Source organism: Populus alba, chromosome 3 (assembly GCF_005239225.2).
Source record: "Populus alba chromosome 3, ASM523922v2, whole genome shotgun sequence".
Lineage (NCBI taxonomy): Eukaryota > Viridiplantae > Streptophyta > Magnoliopsida > Malpighiales > Salicaceae > Populus > Populus alba.
In genome coordinates, this window is record NC_133286.1 from 14,634,140 (window position 1) to 14,656,628 (window position 22,489).

Here is a 22,489-nt window from a genome sequence, read left to right on the forward strand (position 1 = left end):
TATATTTTTTTTATGTTCTATATAGGTGAATTTTATTTTTAAAGTTAAAAAATATTTATTTTTATATTATACTTCTATTATATGCTGCATGATATGTTTTTTTTTTTTTTACTCAACTAATTTTACGTGTTTAAATATTTTAAGAATAAAACACACAATTAGATAAATATTTTATATTACGAGATTAAATATCTTAATTTATACATATTTTTTTTTTGTTTTTTTAGTAATATTAAAAATACTATTTATTTATTTATTTACACATATAATTATGATTTTTTTTAATTACTTGCCTTTTTATTTATATTTAGAACTTTTTATGTTAAAAACTGCTAGTATATCTAATTTTTTTATTAAAAAAAAAATACATTACTCGCGGCATGGGTCAAATAAGAAAGTATTTCCTGTACAGAGTGCAGTCCAATAACATGCTTGCTGGTTTCAGACCAGAGGGCAGGAAAGGAACTGAAACCAAACCCGACTTGTACAGCATCCCAATTGACTTTTGGGGAAATTGAACTCAAAATAACTATTGTATAGAATATAACCCAAAATCATACTTGCCAAGTATCTATCTATTGAAAACAAGTATCCTGAGAAAACGCAGAAGACAAGATAATTCAGGCTAATTTTTACTGTATGCACGAGCTTTGCTGGCTTAGGATTGGACTCCTTACAATTTCCAATAGAGGGAGACAGAACAAGGAGTTAAGATAAGTTAGCTTTAGTTGAAGCATATCTATTGACAAGAGCCAAAGCATTACTAGTCAAACGTGCAATTCTTCGTAGATGTCTCTTAACAGTGGTCTTCACTTTTTTCTTCATAGCCCCTTCATCAAATCCATCCATGCAGGTATCATCATCTGTTAGTGCTGCACTAACCCACGTTTCTACATCATTCATTACCATAGAAAAATTTGACCCACCAGCATGATCCATCTCTTCAATGGACCTTTGAAGCTCATATACTGCATCACCAACCTCCTCTACACAATCCAACATGGCCGCATGCACTCTAGGATCCAGACCAGGAGTCTTGGACGCCCTTTTCATCAACCTTGATGTCGAGTTGGTGCTCTTAAGGCTCACATGAAGGGCAGTATTAGCTAGTAGTTTAGGGTTTGTCTTGATTGTGCTTGCATAGATTGCAAGGGTGTGGTAGCATAATTTAGGATAGAGTGTGGTATCATAACATGATGTTTTGATATATCTTATGTTTCTTGGTGAGGATCCGGTGGCTGAGCATGAAGAGTTTACTGGGGTAGAGATTTGGAGGATGAGAACAGCCGCTAGAGCAAGGCCTAAAAACGAGCTTTCCATTTCTGTCCTATTTCTCAAACCAGAGAGACTCTACTGAACATGAGAAGGGAGAGAGAGCAGAGGCCGCAATTATATAGAGGCTCAACTGTAGGGTTCCTCAAGAGAGGGGGAGGGGGGGGGGCCTTATTTTGAGGATGATGAGATCATGAAGATAGTCGTTAGAATGGCTTAGTCAAGATGAAGTTGCATATGAACGGCCTTTGGATGGATAAGCACTAGATAGGTTATGCCACTGCTTTATTTCCACACTAGAAAATCATGTTCTGATTGAGAAATCTCTGTTTTCTTGCGTCCTGCACGTAGCGAGTCTATTTCAAAAACAAGATTGAGGAGATTAAAAACCTCACCTCCAAGATCATAACCAAGTTGCTTTATAACTGTATTGGCAGCCTTTCATCTCTATTTATTGTGGATTTGACTTCATCGTTTTTTATTATGTTTGACAAGGAAGGTGCTGTCGGACTAAATTTCATAGATCCGGGACTAAAAGCACCTTTTAGATTATAATTTAATCTTCGTTAAGAAGTTAAAACTCGTGATTAATCAACAAGAGACATTTTAATGAATGTTTACCATTTTCAGCTAAGTTCCCTGCCTAGGTTTTCTAGCCTATCTGTTCCCATGATCATCTCTTCCTAAATTTTGAGGTTTTTCTAGCCTTTGGTCCCAGTCAGAAATTCCTAGCCAATGGTATTGTTTCTAGAAAAGTTGAAAAACTCTATCTCACCACAATATCAAAAGTTCATGAACCAGCCATACTGTATACAAGAACTTATCACTTGTGATGGAAAGAGGACAAATATCATCCGTCCGATTGCTAGTCTCAATCAAATCATGAAAAAAAAAAAAAAAACCAAACCCTGTGTGTATTTAATTGAAAACTGCCGCAACCCGTCAAATTGTCCACAAGCTTTTTCTCTCCTGTCTGTTTCAATGTTTGCTTTTCCGGTATTACCGTGTCTTAAAAAAAAAAACAGATTTTTTTTTATTTTAAATTATTTTTAAATTTTTTAATATATTAAAAAATAAAATAAAAAACAATTGCAATTATAATATCAAACACTGCTCTTACATCACCTCTGACATCAAATGCAGATCTGAAACAGGCAACATCAAAGACCGACTTGATTGTGGGCCCTGTGAAATGTGTGGTATTAACAACATTGATTGATTGATTGATTGGGCGGGCCTTGTTTTGAATTTTGATAGCTCACAACCAATAATATACTCTCTCCGTTCTGGATCAAATGTCCTAAAGGGTAATTCACCAAAGGGTATTTACATTTCCATTTTCTTTTTAGTAAATTTAGGACATGATGAAGGGTACAAATTACAGAAGTTAAGTGAGATATTTATTATGAGTGTGTTTTTAAAAAAAAAAATTATTTTTTTTATTTAAATTATTATTGATTTTTTTATGTGCTAATATTATAAATTAATTTTTTAAAAAAAATATTTTAATATATTTTTAAATAAAAAATACTTTAAAAAATAACTATTACTGTAATAATACACTGCTATATTTTGACTTTTCTAAAGACATTTAAATTTGTATTGTTAAAAAAAAAGGGAAGGAAAATAAGACACTGATGGAGTATGTTTCTTTCAAAAAGGTCAAGGATTGTATTGCTCATCACCATGGGTTTTCCCAAACGTGCCAAATATGCTGCTCGGCAGTCCTTTAGATAAATATAATATCAAAATATAATTATTACAGCCTTTCACTCACTTTTCTTCTTCTTCTTATTGCTCCCTCAAAATAAACATTTAATGATAATCAGGTAAAAGAGAAATAACATAAATAAATTTTTATATTTCTAAGAACTTGTAATACAATTATAACACTGAATTTAGGATTGATAAAATATATACAAAATAACACAGTTTATTTTTTATGTTTTACAAAATAACATATATTGCGTGTCATTCTAAAATGCGAAGAATTCAATTCCTTACTTTTAGAAACTAAAAAAAACTGTTAAATAGGCTACAAGAAGTACAATGAGAGGGAGATAAAAACACGATGAAGTCACACATAAACTCTGGTTAGGACACTACATGTATTATGAGAAAAATCTCTACAAGATGAATTTAATAATATTAAAATAAATCATCAAGAAGTGTGTTATACTTCTTGTCCAAAGAGGAGTGGTGGTTCAATTGCATTTGAACGACAAGTGTAGTTTATTAGGGTCATTGATGGTGATTTTTTTTAGTATCACAGTTAGAATTTCAATATAATTCTGAGATTTCAAACTTTTTTTTTTTCCTTTCCACTCTCTTCATTATAATTTTTAAAATTTAAATCTTGTTTGTTTGCTAGAAAATAGTTTTTTTTTAACCAGATAGATAAACAAGACAATGCCTATGAAGAAGCTTGAACGTGTCAAATGCACAATTAAATAAAAATAATCATAATTTCATATACGACTATAGATTGGGCTCAAATTGTAATGAATAATTTTACATATTCAATTCTATAAGGGGCTCGACTAACACTAACTAGTCAAAGTCTAAAAAACCTTGGAATTAGGCTAGAATATATTTTTGATGTTTTAATTATTTTTCTAGTTAATTTTATAGTTTAATTATTTTTTATATTTAACTTTGGATTCTTTTGGTTAGGTTGGGTTTAATCTCTATATAAATAGCTATTCTTTTAATGAAATTATTAAATTTCATACTTTCTAGATAATATTAGAGTTTTCTTTACCTGTTTCTCTACAAATTAGGATTATGATATTAGAATTGGAATTCAAAAACCTTGGTTTCATCTACACTATACTTTGCGTCCCTTGCCACCATTATGAGATAATTAATACACGCAAGTCGCAACCTCATCGTCTCATCTCATGTCAATTCCCCGTCCCTCCTTGACAACTTAAAGGGGATTTATTGTAGGAAGTGACAATGTCAAGCTTAACGCGCTTTACTTGAAAATCTCAAGCTTAACACATGCTTTACTTGAAAATCTCAACAAAACTGGAAACATCATGGGCCGCGGCATGAGGAATAAACTTTTTTAACTTTGAGATAATTATTTTGCTCCACTTCTGATTGGTCCTAGCTGTGTATTAGTCTTCTGAACCCTACCTTCATCGAGGACTTTACTAATCCTGCTTTACTCTTGTCAGTTTCAGTTCACTGTGTGTGGCAGAATATTTTATAGACAAATCCATAAACAATTTGAATAATTTTAAAAGATAAGCACTGCAAAGAGACGTTCACTACTTTACAAACAATGCTTTAAGATTGCATCTAGTGTTCTGCAAAATCAACCAGAATCGGATTCGTTCTCCCTGCTGGCAAAGCAAGTCAAAAGTATAGTAGCATCATTAATTTACATTCAAATCAATAATGGTGCTTTTGCTTTAACTTCGATTTGTTTATCTTGTGACCGGATTGAGGAGATTTGTTTAACTGTAGTTATTTTTTTAAATAATTTTTTATGTTAAAATATATATTAATAATATTTTTTTAAAAAAATTATTTTTAATATTTATATGTTAAAATGATTTGAAAATACCAAAAATATATTAATTTGAAGTTAATAAAAAAATAAAAAAATTAATTTTTTTTTAAAATTCTTTTAAAATACAAAAACAAACAGTCCGCACTTAAAAAAAACTCTAATTTAATAACTTTAAATCTCAATTATTTCTATATTTAAATAATAAACTAAACCAACCTAAATAATAATTAATATCCCAATTAGATGAAACTTTCAAACCTAATTAGAAAAAGAAATTAAAAAATAATAAGAATAACAAAGAAAATTCCGAAACAACTTTTAAATCCAATTTAGATATATATATATAAATAACTTCAACCGGTTACGTGGAGCTAACCTGCTATAGAATCGAGGGATTTTTAGGCAGAGCTTCACTTCGCAAGATTGATAACGTATAACGTTTCAAATGACTCTCTTTAGGTTCGATCAACCAGTAATTTCACAAAAATTTTACGCTACTTGTGAACATGAAGACATCATGCAAAATAAGCGTCCTAAATCCTAAGGGGTTCTGATTCACGTCCAATAGCTGAATATTATTTGAAGATGGCAAAAACTAGCGATTGTGAAAGGTGGTTTAGCAAAGCAAATTCAAGCTGCAGGTTGATTTCTTCACCCTAATCTTCCAATGAACGGTGAAAGCTGCAATTCAGCAAGACAAGTTATAGTTACATGGACCGTAAAAGAGACAGATGGGTGATGCTTAGTAGTACTAATTTACAAGAAACAGGAAGGAGGTAACAGTAACAGGAGAAGTAGCTTGTTACAAACTTAAGGTTATTTATCTTACATTTACATACAAGTAGCAAAGCTCAAACACAAGACTAGGCCACACATATAACCTTTACTTGTAAGGCTTCATGATGATTACACACGACAGGAACCACCAGCTTCAGATGAATTCTAAGGATTTCTGGCACGGTGTCGAGATGCAAAACGATCAACTAATGCAAGTGCATTGCTAGTGACCTGAGCAACATTGTTGATCCGGCGCTTGATGGCAACCTTCACATTTCCATCCATTAGATGGCCAGCAAACCCATCAAGGCAGGTGTTCTCATCAGTTAGGGCAGCACTAACCCAAGTCTGCACGTTACTCACATGCCACAAAAAGTCTCGACCAACAGCTCGACCCGTATGACCAAGCTCTCTGACTGACTGGCTAAGTCGATCCACACTATCACCCATGTTTTCTATGCAGTCCTTCGCCGCTTGGTACTCTCTAGGCTTAATTCCCCTAACTTTAGTCATCTTGGCCACAAATGCTGCACCTGACCTAGCCCTGGCTAGACTCACTGACAAGGCAGTGAGAGCTAGACGTCTCTCGTTTCGTTGAATGACACTAGCATAACCAGACAAGCATCCGACACATAACTCTGGATAGCGAGTGGCCTTGCACGAGGACTTGATGAAATCTGTGGGGCTGGAGGCAGACCCTGCCGTGCCAACCATGTAGAGGGCAAAGGAGAGCAACGTTAAGAAAGAGACAAGTTTTGCCATGTCTTTGAAGAAGAGGAGAATGAAATGATTTCAATGAACTGAATGAAAACATGGGATTGTTATAAAGAGTTCAAGAGGTGTTATCTATCTTCTATAGGATTAAAAAAAAGGACGTCACATGCCCATGATCGCCTCTGTTCTTCTGCACCTTTTGGTCTTTTCATTCTTTATTACTACTGCCATGCTTTTCCACTATGCAGCTCCAAAGAATTGAAAACCTCGAATTCTTCTCTTTCTTCAAATACTCCATAGTCCATCATACTAACGAAGATATTTTTCAAAACATGCTTGCCTAACCTCCTAATATGAACAAAGAATGCTAATTAACTACATCTACTTTATCAACGAGGCTCAAGCTCCACTAGTACCAACCCTCCTTTAAGGAGAGGTTGCGTGTTCAATTCTCCAAAGAGGAATCAACTTCAGTTCCAACGCACCAAGAAAAAAACATCCACTTGATTCAGAAAGTGAAAAGGAGCAAGTTGAGGATTCTATATTCGAGAAACTAAATAAAAATAAACCCATGCATTAAACCGTACATATCATGTAGACAGACATGCCATTGGAGGGTTCTGGATGATTCTTGCATTAAATATTTCTGATATAATCTACCAGAAAAAACACAAGTTCACCCAGAGTTATCCCTGGTTTATGTTCCTTCCACTCCACATCACCCACCATCAGCCATATAGGTCCATAAGCAGCATGTTAATGTCACTGTGTTGAAACACCTTGGTGCCAAAAAAATGGTCGAGGCTTGCACTAATTGTATCCGTTTAGATAGGCAAGCGGCAAGCCTGTTTCCGCAATTTACCTGCGCCTGGGCAGAAGTGAGATGTCTAAAAATTATTGTTGCTTCTATTTATACAGAAGCAGCAAGGTTCCATCCTTTTCCATAATCAGAATTATTTTCAGTAGATAGCCTCTCCCGCATCTATTCAGCCCATTGTTGAAACACACAAGGTCCATAGCATGATACTTTATCAAAGCTCTTAGAAGAGAGAGGGCCTGAGCAAAGTAGATTTTGAGTTAAAACCCATACTCTCATGTGTGACTTGAGTTTGGGCTTCGGGTTAGACCTTGGTTTATTGTAAAATTATATTTTGTACTATAAAATATTATTCTTTTGCCAACTAAAATTTAGGCTTGGATTTAGAACATAAAGAATTATTTCTTCTAATCTAAAAATATTAGAATCTGATCAGTTTTTTCAGAACTCTTTCAATAGCTTAAAAGTCATTCAATTTAAATCCAAAATTATTTAAACTTAATTATGGTTTTATAATGGGTAATCAAATCTATTAGTGAGGAATTTCATCAGCTTTTGGTTTCTAAAATTCTTTATAAAAATGAGTTGAGGAAGAGTGTTTGAAGGTTGTTTATTTCTATATTGTTTTGACAAAATTTGACACTTTTCTTCACATAGTTTTCTAACATTGCTATTCTAGTTTTAAAACTTTGTTTCCTCTCTAAATTTTCTCCTTACTTGAAGCTTAGGTTCAATTCTTGTTGATGGATAATTAAGTACTATTTTCTTGGTTCATTGAGCATTGTTTGGTAGTGCATCTAAACAAGTGGTGTTGTTAGAATTTTGATAGATTTATTAAATAAAGTTTTTTTGCACCAAGTTATGAGCAATAAAATCTTGAAAACAAATGATTAATTATTGAAAATGACAAAACTTGACCAATTTTAAAGTATTTCAACAAGTATTATTTTTTATTTTGTTTGATCTTATGCATTAGTATGCATGCTAAGATTGTGATTCATCACTAATTTATGCAATTTTATATTTATTTTTAATAACTATGTTAGTTTTTTCATTATGATTGCAAGTTGTCATATTCTTATTATATGCATGTTTATAAACTATACATATTTTTTCTCACTTGTATAATTTTATTTGTGAATTTTGGATAATAATTCCAAGGCTTTATCTTATATTAATTATTAGTCTTTGTTTAGTTTACAATTCTTTGTGATAACTAGAGGAATAGTTAAATCTTTGTGTTGTAATTTTATTTATTTGTCGATTTATATGTTTTTAAATTGATGCATATAAGGTATTCCTGTGAACTAAACAATATAAAAAAACTTCTTTAAGCCTATCAAATAATTCTTCAAGTTATTTGTTTAGTTTCTATATGTAAAATTAAAATGGTATGATGCATGTTAATTGGATAGTATTTTAAAATAATCTTGCTTGGTTAAGAATATTTATTTTTTAAGCTTTCTCTTATCATTGTTGAGTAAATAGAATTATTATTAACCATGTGTAAAGTCAAAAGAGAATATTACGGATCTAACCTGCCAATCAAACATTTATCAAAAAAGCTTGTGTATAATTAATCAAGAGGAATAAACTCGAAGTCTTTAAAGATGAAAAAGTATAATGATAATAACTACACTTAATTGATTGTAGATCTCACGATCTAGGTTCAAATAAAAAAACTATGTAATGTAACATTCTTAGTAATACTCAAAAAATATTATGTTTTACTTGTTTCTATGATGACAAATGTGCTAGTTATAGTGTGATAAATGGTGAGTAGTGCTACTAATAATTCTCATATCTAAGTATACTAAGTGGGTATAATGAAATATTTTTAATGAAAGATCATTTATATAAATAAGAAATATAATTATTTTTTTTGAGAGTTTTGAAAAGACTGAATTTTTCAAAGCATTCATAAATTAATGAATTATTTAATAGTAAAATTAATATAATAACGAGATCCGAGTGAAAGCTCTAATTTTATTTTTTTTATTTTTCAATCTTTGAGTTAGAAAGAAAAGCCAGAAAGTTGCTATAATCCAATAAAAAAAGAGAAAATCATTGATTCACATGGATCTCGACCACTAAAAAAAATAATTTTAATATCTACAAATTTCTTTTGACGATAAAAGTTTGATGATAGTTATTTTTAAGTCTTAATATTTTCTAAAAAAAAAAAGCTATAAAAGAAAAATCTTGGTCGGTTTAATTTTATATTTTCAAAGGTTTTTTTTTTTTTTATTGCTGGTAGGTTTCTTTAATGCCTTAGAGATGTTATTTAGGTGATTTTATGTAAAAATATAATGGACAAATGAGTTTTTGATAAAAATAAAATAACGTATAATTTTCTAGCCACCAGTGATCGCCGGAACTGGGTTACAGCAGACCACGTCTGCCACTTTTGTTTTTGAAAAGACAATGGAGTTTCTTCTTTTTACCCCACTGTCCAGTCCATGTTTGTTCCATTTTTAAGTTTTTTTTTTTTTTCTGTCTTTTTTTTGTTTTTAAAAATGTTTGTAAATATTATATTGGAATATAACGGATTTTATAATTATTCAAAAAAGGCTCAAGCAATTTTTTTATTATGATGTAACTAAATTAAAAAATTATTATTATTGAATCCAATAATTTGACAGAGAGTTGATATTAATTTTTTCACATATTATTAATTAAAAAAATTATTTTAAACCCCATAAATTTGTATATTAAAATTTTTTAAAGTTTAACTAGCCATAATAAATTTGATAATAATAATAAAAAACAATTATAATAATAAAAAACAATTATGATTCTTAGATGTGATATATATGGTGTTATAATTATTAAAATCAATCATTTTCATGCACAAAATATAAAATTTTAACACCTAAATTTTCATTTTAAAAACGAGAAAATCATTAGTTTGTTATAGTGAAAGCGAAAATGATGCATTAAATTGCTAATTTTCCACTACAACAACAGGACAAAAAATCTTAAGCCTGTCCGCGGCTTTGAAGTGTGAAACAGATCGGCGGTTCCGCAGAGCATGTGATTGCGAGTGGCGACTTTTGCAACTACCTGTCTTCGAAAGACACACAGCCCAAGCTTTCGTGCATATTAACAATAATATTTTTTTTAATAAAACTTAATTTTTTTTTTTTTTTAATAAAACTATATTTTACTTTCATATAATTATATAACAAAATTTAGAGAGTATCTCGTGATATAAGAATAAATATTTGCATGTATAATTTTTCACATCTTTTTTATGATTTATTATATAATTTTTCTATTTAATTTATTAAATATATATATATATATCAACTTTTTAATTCTTAATTAAAATTTTTGATGATACAATGTCTATTTTTTGTTTTGCATTAAAATCAACTTAGAATCCTACTTCGAATGTAATGCAGTATCTGAGTAGAGTCAATATCTCTATTCACAATTATAGCACTCCGTGTCTGCGTTATCTGCAATGAGGCCATCCCCTGTCCCTTCCTTTTGCTTTTGCTTTTTTCTTTTTCTTTTTCTTTTTCTTTGGCTTTTTCTCTTTACTTCGTCGATCGTGAATATTGTGACAAATCTAAATAATTGAGGGGGTCATAACACCTAACCAATCCAGCAATGGTCAGCTAGAACTGTCGATTTGCGTAACGACTTTCCTTGCTTTTCAACGATTTTTCCCAGCAATGCGAAAACGGATCCACAAGTCAATTTTCAACCCGCTATTTTTTGATCCAGTTCAGACTCTCGTATGACTGCTTTCCAGTTGAAATGTGAATGGACGCGCATTGAACTTTCTCTACTTAAAAAAATAAAATTATTGACCACATTAGCTGATTTCTACATACATCACACATTCTAGTATAATGACCTGCGATTGCAGGGGATAGATAATTTTTTTTAAAATGTTCAAAAAAAATATAAAAAATATTTTATATAATTTGAGTCTATCATCTAAGCCATCCAATTACATTGTCCTTTAATAAAATAAGCTGTCTTTTGAGTAATTAAGCATGTCTCTTAAGCTTATCTTGTTAACAACATAAAAAATATATTTATTGCCATCTAATAAAATGCGATTTTCCTATGCAATTTATTTTTTGTTATAATTAAAAAAAAAAACTCTACAGGTATCTTATGCCCCCCCGGGGGGATTTCAAGGTTTTGTACCTTATCATTACCTTATTTATTGACTGTTTAATAAATAAAATCCCTATTTCCTTTTGATAAAGTTTTTATACCATAACTTATCATTTCTTTTTATATGAAATCGTCCTTCCCGACGATAAAAAACCTCATACCATATTTTATTGATTTGTTGTATATTAATTTGATTATTAAATAAAATCTTTTCTCTATAGGCACCTTATATATGTGTTGTTAGCATGGTGGAGTGATAACTGCAATTACAAGCACCATGACATATATATTTTTTTTGAAATGTTAAAAAAACTCTAAATAAAAAACTAGAAATGACTAAATTATTTTTTTTTTTAGGTTATATCACTAAATGATCTTTAACTTATTTTTTTAGGTTATATCACCATTCTAATTACTAAATTATTAAAAAAGAATTGGTGATGAAATTAAGAAAGAAAAAAAAATGAAATTGAAAGAAAGAAACAAGGAAAAAAAAATTGAGAAAAAAAAAATCCATAAACTTTCACTATCTTTTTAGTATTCCGTATTTTATTTACGCGTCTTGCATTTAATGATCTTATCAAATACATAACAAGGATATTATAAATATACAACAAAGGCACCGACAAATCAGTTTCTCATCCCGGCATGGAAAAGAAACACGAAATGGCATCTTCTGTCAAGATTTCTATGGTGGTGATGATGGCAGTGGTCTTCTCTACATGCACAACTACTTTAACAAAAGCACAAGAATCGTCTACATCTTGTGCAACAAAGTTAATACCATGTCAAGCCTTCCTTGCCACCACAACCACTCCACCAGCCACTTGCTGCAACCCCATCAAAGAAGCAGTTGCAAAGGAGCTTCCTTGCCTTTGCAAACTCTATAATGACCCCAATTTGTTTCCGAGTCTTGGTATAAATGTCACTCAGGCTGTCAATCTCAGCCAGAGATGCGGTGTCACCACGAATCTCACTAGTTGCGGTGGTATGTCGGATTCTGTGTTTGAGCGATCTTTTTAAAGTAATTTGATCTGTTTTTTTTTTTTTTTTCCATTTTTTTGGGTTAAGACTTGAGAGTTGTTGAGTTATGGGGTTAATTCGCACGTTGATAGTTTTGATTCTTTGGGGTTCAAGAAATCCCAACTTGATTTATCATGCTAATTTTGTTTCTGATAAACTGAAAAATAAAAATTGATTCTTGTCTTTCAGTTCATTTTCTTCAAATTTCCTTAATATTGTCATTTTCATCTACACATCTGGGGGGTATTATGTTATTTTTCAATTGACGTTCTTGATCATGAAACTGATTATTTTCTCTCCCCCCCCCCCTCCTTTTTTTTTTTGCAACTCTTTACAGCTCCAGCTCCAACCGGCACGCCTCAAGGTAATGTGACTTATTTTGTGGCTGAAATGTGATAATATCGAAAGTAAAAAGATATTAGATTATGATTTTTTAGTGCCAGGCTGTCTCTGATTTGTGGCCAGTAATTAATTTGTGAAAGCGCCTTCACGTTTATGCTGTTTTGGTGAAATAGTATGCCTACTAAGCTGCTAAATTAACGTGTCATAATTGAATCCTTTAGGATACTGTAAGGTGAGTTCATATGATAATGCGTAGCGAGCTCTTTCAGTTCCACCGATTTCGACTGTATTTCGTTTATACCCCACCAAACACGCGTTTTCGAGGAGCTCTCCTCATATTTTCTCTCTATTGGTTGCCAATCAGTTTACGAGGATGATGAAAAAGAAGATAGTAAAATCTTGAATGCCGTAATGATACTTGTTAGAAGAACAATAGACTTTGTTATAACCAGATTTGCTGCCTTGTTGGTTGTGTTCAACATGCCTGTTCCTTTTCCTATCTAACCCTTTGTAAGCATCCAAATGAAGGATTTAGTTACGCTGTTCCTTTTCCTATCTAACCCTCTTTAGCATCCAGATGAAGGATTTAGTTACGCTGCTTCAAGGTTGGTGTTGGCAGAACAAAGAAATTGAGATGAAAGTGTCTGCGCGCGCGCTTTGCGATATTGCTTCTGGTGTACATTGATTTACTCTCTTTAATTTGCCAGATGACTAATTTTAAAATGTAGGGTAGATCTGCTAATTGACTTTATTAAGCAATAACTCGGCTAACATGCTTGCAAGAATGGATCGACGAACTGAACTGAAAAACTGGCACTCAAGGATTGGTGATCCTTGTGCAACAGTGGTTAAAATTTGCAAGCTTGGATCATTTTGATTTTATACATGCTATATCAGTTTTCCATCAAGTTCATTATTGATGTGTCATAACCTTTACAGGAGTTCCTGGAAAGGATGAAAATGGTGGTAGGAGGACGGCATGGGCTGGGTTTTCAGGATTGCTCGTCTTATTGGCTGCTTCTCTCTTATATTAAGCAATTTAAATTTCTTATTTATAACCATCAGGATGGAGTTGCTAGAGTTGACAATTTCGTGAGCATTGTGTGGTAGGGAGCCGAAAATCCTCCATTTATGGATTTTCTTAACTCGCTCTCGCTCTCTGAATTTGATATCTCATTGATATAAACATTGCTGGTGTTGTGTGCTCTTAATTTATTCAGCTTATGTGAGACTTGAATTTCGATGGCCATCGTATTTGTATGTTAATGCTTGCCAAACTTGCATCTGCAAAACTGGATTGCATCCATAAATGGTTATGATTTCTTAGTTAGCTCTGTCTTTTAGAATAGCTGCTTGTTCGATCTCAACCATAGATAACAGCAGTCATCAGCAATGAGTCTGAATGCCTAATTTCAATCAGTCCATACTTTGAAGCCATGGTTTTCTGTTTGCAGTACGATCCTAGTTTGCCCCATTAGTCTTTTTACAGTCAAGGGAATGGGACAGGAAAAAGCAAAAAACGCATCCTCAGCCGGAACAGGTGTAAGGAACCGTTTCCTTTGGAAACAAGGTATAATTCATATTTTTTAAAAAAATTAATTTTTTTGTTAAAAAATACTTTTTATATATATTTTCAAATCATTTTATATGTTAATTTTAAAAAATAAAAAAATATTATTTTAATGCATTTTTAAATAGGTTAGAAGCAATCATAACTATAATCTAAAACAAGTTATAAGGTTATATGACGTGCATGTGGCTCTAAGAATTATAATTTTGAAACCCGGTCTAATCCGGTGGGTTGACTTAGAATTCGGACTTAGAATTCGGCCAATTCAGGACTGAAACCGGATTAGGTTAAAAAAAAAATAAAGAAAAAAAAATCAGTTAACCTGGTTAAAAACTTGATTATAATTCATTAATTTTTTTTTTTTAAAATGATATTATTTTAATTTAAAAAAATAAAATTATTTCAGATGACATGAAAACCAGTTAAAAGTCGGAACACAGGTTGGAAAAGAAACTCCAATTTTGTAATAAGCTTGTTGCAGGGTCAAATTTCTTCATTCATGGTATTGTTCTTAAATGAACAAGAAAAAAACCACTTGACAAAAAAAATATATATAACTAATGAAAAAAACCCTTATTAAGGATATTTTCTAAATATTTTAACAATTTTATTTGATAATAAAAAAAATTAAATGAAAATAAATTAACCTAAAAAAAATAAAAAAAAATTAAAGCTTAATTATCAGCTAATTATGCATTAAAGAATAAATTAAAAAAATTAAAAATTAAAAAATCTAACTTGAGTTAGTAAGTTAGATTTACGCCCCAAAAATAATTTCATATAAAAAAAATTAAATAAAACAATAAAATTAAATTTTCAAATAAACTAGATGCTAAATTTTTTTAAAAAATTATCTATGTCTTGTTTAGTATTACTTGTAATTGTTATTGTAATAATTGTAATTTTACTAATAAATAATAAAGATTAATTTTCAAGTAATCAAGCTATCGTTGAATAATATTACTTGTAATTTTAATAATCTTGCATTTCTTTTCTATGCTATGCTCCTTCTCAAACATATTGCTAAGTGTTTGAGATCAATCCAGTGATATTTTTCTTTGAAATTCAGATTTTTTTCCTCTTTCTATCTCTTGTTTTTTCTGTTTCAATATTTCACATCAAAATTATCTTTTTCGAACCGTTCAAAAAGAAAAACCACGTGTAAACAGAGGAGGCATTCACAACATGACGTGGTTAAAGGACAAGATAATAATGTCAATACGGGTGGGCCATGTTCGTAATATCCTAGAGAGACATCAGGCCCACTGCCCACTGCCCGCGCCCTTCAGATGATGCCTAACGCTATCCAAGTCAAGCCAGTTATAGTATAGACTACTTGCTCTCGTCTCTTTCTTTCAATTCTCGGAATTAGAAACCCCAGATCTAAACCCTCGACACCCACTCCCCAAATCAAGATGATGGATGCAACAAAACTAGAAGAACTGAAGCAATTTATTGAACAGTGCAAATCCAATCCTTCAATCCTCGCCGATCCTTCTCTTTCCTTCTTCCACGACTACCTCGAAAGGTATTATAATATCTACTCTCATTATAATATTTTAACCATTTCACTTTCTATGTCTCTCATCGTGTTTCTCCCCTCCTCTCGAAACGTTTCGTTTCAGTCTTGGTGCTAAGCTCCCTGCCTCTGCTCACAAGCACGACGACTCCAAATCGGTACAATTTTTTTTTTGTTGTATTTAATTATTTCGATGCTTTTTAACTGAAATCTGTTTGGATTGAACGTAGAAGAGTTATGTGGTTGAGGAGAGTGATGAGGAAATGGAGAAGGAAGAGTCACAAGGAGAACCTGAAGTCGAGGAGGAGGAGGAGGAGGAGATAATTGAATCCGATGTTGAGCTCGAAGGCGAGACTGTTGAGCCTGATAATGATCCTCCACAGAAGGTTTTTTTTTTTTTTTTTTTAAGAATTATCATACGGTGTGGTGTCTTTTTGGTTGCATTTTAGTTTTTCTTATTTCTATTTGTTGTGGCTGTTTTGTTTGATAATGAACTTGACTACTTGTAGATGGGGGACCCATCTGTAGAGGTTACGGAAGAAAGTCGTGATGCTTCTCAAGAGGCCAAGGCTAAGGCCATGGAAGCTATCTCTGAAGGTATTATCATGTACAAGCTTTGCCTATGAGTTCATGCGTGCTTGTTATAATATGCTGAAATTTTGATTCCATGCGTGTCAAGCATCCATCTAGTTTAAGTTAATAAAATTTGATGGTGAGATTCGTGTATGTAATTTTGGCGTTTCCTTCTATGCAGGTAAATTGGAGGAAGCAATTGAGCAATTAACAGAAGCAATTTCACTCAATCCAACATCTGCAATCATGTATGCAACAAGAGGTACATGATCACTGTGTTCTTTTTTTTGTAAGGTTTCCTGTTGATAGTGTGGAAATTGTATACATTAGATTTGTTTGTACATTTTCTTCAATGTTGTTAATATTGTGATTTCTCGATGCTCTACAGCTACTGTTTACATCAAAATGAAGAGGCCCAATGCTGCTATCCGGGATGCTAATGCTGCTCTTGAGGTTGTTGCCTCCCTATTTATTTACACTTTTTGCATCTTATATAACTTGTGCATGTTTTTGTATGAGAGGATACTTTTTATAGTATTTATGAATTATAAGAGTTACTTCAGATTAACCTGGATTCAGCTAAGGGATACAAGTCCCGTGGCATGGCACGAGCAATGCTTGGTCAGTGGGAAGATGCTGCTAAGGATCTCCACTTGGCATCAAAGTTAGATTACGATGAGGAGATAAGTGCTGTACTTAAGAAGGTCTCTCTCTCCGTGCACGTTTTGTACTCTTTGGTGTATTTTCAGTACTTTCAAATTTAAAATGATGGAAGAAATGGAAACTATTTATGAAATGCTAACATTCAAATACAGTATGATATTAACTTTTACATTTTGTTCTCCATGTATATGAAATGCTTGATATTCAAGCGTAGTAGACAAATGCTAATCACATGTTAAATTTCATGCTGAATGTAGTTGGAATGTGGAGCATACATGCAGGAGATTTGCGTGCCTTCCCTCTTTGGAATTAATAATTATGATGTGAAATAAAATTACCCTTAATTTAATTTTAAGAACTGCGAGTGAACCAATTAAATCTCGCTAGCCCCTGGACTGATGAACTCGACTATTTTAGTAATTGTAGATCATTTAGTTTTGGTTGGGAACGAGATTGTTTCATATGTGCATTTATTGTTTCATTAGAGATAATGTAGTAACCGTAGACTTTTGAACATGTGACAGTCTCAATCCATCTTTTGGGTTCAAGTGTGCAATTGACAGCTTCCAATTTTAGAATTGTTAATTTCAATGCCATGAATTCACCAAACCATGTAAATTAGGAACCAACAACTTAATTGTTTGACGAGCTGGGCCATGGCTTTGTAATGTGTGTGGTTGCTTGCTTTTTTAGTTCACATGACTGGGATGCTAAAAGAAAAATCTCATTTGTGCATTGTTTAATATTTGTTTTGCCTTATCACTGCAACTGCTATGTTACACAGGTTGAACCAAATGCACATAGGATTGAGGAACACCGCAGGAAGTATGAAAGGCTACATAAAGAGAGGGAGGATAGAAAGGCTGAGCGTGAGAGACAACGTCGTCGTGCTAAAGCTCAGGTAACTATGATCATGATCATCCTGACATATTAGCTTGCTCTCATCATGTGACCTAATTTCTCCTATTTAAAGGCTGAGTATGAGAAGGCCAAGAAGCAAGAGCAATCATCTTCCAGTAGAAAACCTGGAGGCATGCCAAGTGGATTTCCAGGAGGTATGCCTGGGGGAATGCCTGGAGGTATGCCTGGAGGTATGCCTGGAGGTATGCCTGGGGGAATGCCTGGGGGTATGCCTGGGGGAATGCCTGGGGGTATGCCTGGGGGTATGCCAGGAGGGATGCCTGGAAATGTTGATTTCAGCAAAATATTGAATGTAAGTGCTATTGAACTTTTCACCGATTTGCCATTTTATATCATATACAATAGTAGTTTACAGTGCTTCCAAGGACATGCAGTGTGTTGTCATATTTTCTTTTTGGCCAGGTATAAATAAAAACATCTTTATTTCCCATGTAAAATTTCTTTTCAATTTATTTTTTTGCAAGTACAAACAAAATTAGCTATGCATTTTACTTTGATGATATGATTGCATTTTCTGCACCCACTGCCACACTGGCAGCTCCGGCACCCATACTCAAATGTACTTGTACACATGCTTTTATGTAAGGCATACAGTGCACAATTCAATCACTTAGCCAGTGAATGCTCTATGGTTTGGCTTGCTATTTGACAGTGTATTTTATTGGATGATGTTTTGGCAGGACCCTGAATTGATGGCTGCATTTAGTGACCCGGAAATAATGGCTGCCCTTCAAGATGGTAGGAATTTTTCACTTTATATTTTTTCTGTATTTTGTGGTTGTCTTGACAAATTAGTTGCTTCTGATTGGTCTCTTGTGAGTGTAAATGTAATCATGTTCATCTAGCTAGGGTAGTTGATTCTGATTGGTCTCGTGAGTGTTCATGTAATCATGTTCATCTAGCTTGGGTAACAGAAAGATATCCATGTGAAACATGTGCCTGAGTAAACAGAATTTAAGGATGTTGAGAAAAGAAGATTAGCAACTCGCACAATGTTGTATAATTAATTCACCATTTACCCCTACGCAGCCTGCATGGCTACTTGAGTTCTTTGCTTTGATAAATTTTACTCTTTTTTTCCTGTAGAATTCTAATTTACATGTATGGCAATGGTTCTCATGCTCTTGGCTGATGATTTTGCAGTAATGACGAACCCAGCTAATCTTGCTAAGCATCAAGGGAACCCCAAGGTGGCTCCTATAATTGCAAAGATGATGGGCAAATTTGCCGGACCTAAGTGAGTGGTTGTGGAATTTGACATCGTGCTTGGGTTAGTCCCTGTGTGTTCCAGCGTCACAGCTTGATAAATCTTGTATTGTGCTCTTGTTTTTCAATACTGTGTTGGCACGGACCGAGTTACTTAGCCACTAATTGCTGAGATGGGGTTTTCTCTCTCTCATATGACTACCATCCATCTCATAGAATTCAGAGGAGATTATATTTTATTGCGAGGTTTTCATGAGCGGTGACGTGTTTTAAAAGCACGATCTGGTAGCTGTTCCCCGCGTTAAAATGCTATGGTTTGTGAACTGCAAGGTTACAGGGAAGCATAAGGGCTGCCCTAGTCTTCTAATCTCTGAAGTCACCTCTCCTGTGAACAGAAAACAGGATGAAATGGAGGACTGGTAAAACCACTCAAATTCGAGTTCGGCCTAGAAAATTAGGTGATTGGTGGTGAACTACGAAGATTCATGGTTTAGGAGAACTGTTGCCATCGAAAAAAGGTTGGAAATGGCCGGCCATTGAATTTGATGCCTTTTTTCGATAGTTTCGTGCCTAAAATTCTTCTGTTCTACAATCTGAGGGTTAACTGTGTTTTTAAGAAAACTTAATTGTGTTTTTAGTTTATGTTTATATCGATTTAAAAATAAAATTTTAAAAAAATATATCTTTCTAATATATTTCTAAAAAAAAAAAAACATTTAAAAATTAGAGAAGTCCTGAAGCTAGTCCAGCCCCATTATTCGGGCTGAACCTTCCCTTGCACATATTTTTACTTCAAATAGGCAGACAAGGAAAATGATCCGCCACCCGTTGTTGGTCCTTTTTGCGTCAATAGACTAGTCAATCTCACATCTTGGAAATTTTCATCTCAAACACATGCCCAGTCTTATTCTATGAATTATGAAGATAAATATAAATGTACTTTACACTGAAAATTTTCTGAGTTACTATACCATCAAGACTGGATCAATGAGTATATTTGTATATATAAAAAAGTATACTTGATAAGAGTACTGTAATCAAAATAGCATTATCAGGATGGGTCTAATTGCTTGATGGTTATTTTAAACGCACAAGAGCTCGAATAAATAAAATTAAAGCAGAGTAGCTCGAATAGAAATTCTCATAAAGTACGGGTACCAGTATCCATGTTTTAGCTAACCCGTGGCTATGCAATCATCCATGAGCGAAGGATAGCCAGAGTTTATGTTATAGAAAGTGTGGACACCTATCTCATTGCGGAGCTCATGTTTGGCTAATTTTATTTTCGCAAATAAATTGTATTTTACTTGAAAAAGAATAAAATTAGTATTTTTTTGGTGTTTTTAAATGATTTTAATATATTGATATGATAAATTAAAAAAAATTATTTTTAATATATATATATATATATATATATATATATATATATATATTAAAAAACTCATGAATTAGTCGGCATGAGCGGGCGTTCACCAAAGCTCACTTTGAACAAGTATTTCAATACCAACCACAATCGACTTTTTGGAAGAGTTTTTGCTGTGTCTTTGAAGAAAAAGAAGGAAACAATAATTTAGCTGAACTTGACCCATCAAGAGATGGTGGTAGGATTGGGATATAGTCAATACACAGGTCATTATATCACTAATTACTAAGTTGATTGTCAGACCCTTCGATGCGTATTTGCTAACCTTTCAGTGGACTGAGCAAGGATCTCTCTCTAATGCTATATTGAAAACAAATTACTTTGTATTCCATTAACACCCATAGCCTGTCATTCAATACATAGGCTTTGTTTTAGCTAGTTCTTTTTTTTTTTTTAATATTCAATTTAATGTGTTATCTACTTTAATGACGGGGAAATTGCTCCATAATTACGTAATCAGGCAGTCTAATGAATATCTCAGCTGTCTTGACCTAATAGCAATGTTTTTTTTTTTTTACACAAATCATGCTGGAAGTAATTAATTCAATGTTTCCTAACTATTCCCATTAATCGGTAGTTCACAAGTCATTGTGATGTGTGATTGATGGTTTTTTTAGGCATAATTGTGCTCTTCTCTTTGGACCCTCGTCATCAACACAAGTGGGATAATTGGATGCCGACATGTAATTTGTAATAACTTAAAGTAGTTAAGGCAGTCAAACATGTGATTTACCACATGTAATATTATTTACTTAGAGAAGGAGAGGAATAAGCAAAATTGTAATAATTCATACTCATAGAATAATGATAACAATATTAATGCGATAAACCAAATGCTTCATCTCAAAATTACGTCTATATGAACTCAGCATCGCCAAAGATAAAAGATAAAAAAAAAAATTGTTTTGGTGTCAAATCAATATGGATGGTTTTGTTAATGGTCATAATTGGAGTATTTTTCTTTTTTATTTTTACTTTCTGTTTTCTTTTTAGTATGATGCTATTGTTAGCTCCAGAGAAGTAGATGAAGTAATTAATTAACTTTAGGGTATGTGAAAATTAATTGAGATATTTAAAAAATAATCTGGATATTCTATATAAATAAAAAAAATGATTAATTAAGTTTGTTTTTTTCTTGAATTTTTTATTCTAAATCTCATTATAGCCGTTAGAGAATTTTATGAATATATTAAACTGATATAAAAAAATATATTCTCAGAATTATTTGGAGAGAAGATTGATGCACCGATAATACATAAAAAAAAATAATACAATAATCGTTACTATTACTAATTTGGAAATCTAAATTGATTTATGCTTCTAAATCCTCAAAACCAAATATACATACACCCTAGTCATTTTTATATATAATTCAATGATTTTATTTTATAAACTTCAAAATTAATAATTTTTTTGTGTGCAAGGACACCCTCCGCTATCATAGGAGTCTAGTTTGTGTTACTAAAAAAGTCAAAAGCAGCCCAATTAATCAATCTAGTTGTTTTGTCTTGGTAAGATCATAGTCTAACCGAGTTATTCCTTTTTTTTTTTTTTTTCCTCTTTACCCAATACAAACTAATAAAAATTACAAAGAAAAAAAATTGCAACCTTTCATAGTGAGCTGTACAAAATATATTTTACAGATATTCTCTAGATATTTTCTCAACTATATATTAAAGGTTTAGCAAAGAAGAAAGAGAGAGAGATCATTTCAACAATACTAAAAGACATCCAATTAATATTTTCTCATAGATAACACACAAGGAACAAAAATCTCTTCTCTATATATAAAAATTACATCTTTCATCTTCTTGAATTTTATACTCATAACTTGAGCATTCAAAATTCAAATACTACCTTACTTAAGAGTGTTTTTTATTCCATTACAAATTTGTTTTACAGGTACAACTTCAGATCTAAAACTCATCAATCACAAAAAGTCCATTTCCGTAAAGGTTTTCTATCAATCCCCACCATTAAAACTTAGAACTTAGGATAAGAATTGGTGCTGGGGC

The 22,489-nt window shown here is 32.4% G+C and overlaps 4 protein-coding genes across 6 annotated transcripts; 2 read left to right on the forward strand and 2 right to left on the reverse strand.

Moving 5' to 3' along the window:
* Window positions 1–381: 381 nt before the first annotated feature.
* Window positions 382–1,664, reverse strand: LOC118028572 (pectinesterase inhibitor 10). Its single transcript, XM_035032195.2, has one exon. It carries the CDS (start codon window positions 1,318–1,320, stop codon window positions 709–711), a length of 612 nt encoding a protein of 203 aa, XP_034888086.1. The 5' UTR covers window positions 1,321–1,664; the 3' UTR covers window positions 382–708.
* A 3,864-nt stretch (window positions 1,665–5,528) lies between these two features.
* LOC118028571 (21 kDa protein) lies at window positions 5,529–6,681 on the reverse strand. Its single transcript, XM_035032194.2, has one exon. It carries the CDS (start codon window positions 6,329–6,331, stop codon window positions 5,735–5,737), a length of 597 nt encoding a protein of 198 aa, XP_034888085.1. The 5' UTR covers window positions 6,332–6,681; the 3' UTR covers window positions 5,529–5,734.
* A 5,147-nt stretch (window positions 6,682–11,828) lies between these two features.
* LOC118028570 (non-specific lipid transfer protein GPI-anchored 7) lies at window positions 11,829–13,929 on the forward strand. Its single transcript, XM_035032193.2, has 3 exons — window positions 11,829–12,222; window positions 12,595–12,621; window positions 13,539–13,929. The coding sequence occupies exons 1-3, from the start codon at window positions 11,883–11,885 to the stop codon at window positions 13,631–13,633; spliced, it is 462 nt and encodes a 153-aa protein (XP_034888084.1). The 5' UTR covers window positions 11,829–11,882; the 3' UTR covers window positions 13,634–13,929.
* Window positions 13,930–15,455: 1,526 nt separating this feature from the next.
* On the forward strand, window positions 15,456–19,307 carry LOC118028569 (FAM10 family protein At4g22670). Of its 3 annotated transcripts, XM_073408064.1 has the most exons (12): window positions 15,457–15,697; window positions 15,795–15,846; window positions 15,919–16,074; window positions 16,198–16,285; window positions 16,443–16,523; window positions 16,650–16,714; window positions 16,825–16,965; window positions 17,709–17,825; window positions 17,898–17,979; window positions 18,016–18,137; window positions 18,526–18,583; window positions 18,989–19,307. In XM_073408064.1, exons 1-12 carry the CDS (start codon window positions 15,585–15,587, stop codon window positions 19,084–19,086), a joined length of 1,173 nt encoding a protein of 390 aa, XP_073264165.1. In that variant the 5' UTR covers window positions 15,457–15,584; the 3' UTR covers window positions 19,087–19,307. The 3 variants fall into 3 exon arrangements, with proteins under 3 accessions (XP_034888083.1, XP_073264165.1, XP_034888082.1); XM_035032192.2 differs by having other exon boundaries at window positions 15,456–15,697; window positions 15,922–16,074; window positions 17,898–18,137; XM_035032191.2 differs by having other exon boundaries at window positions 17,898–18,137.
* Window positions 19,308–22,489: the final 3,182 nt, after the last annotated feature.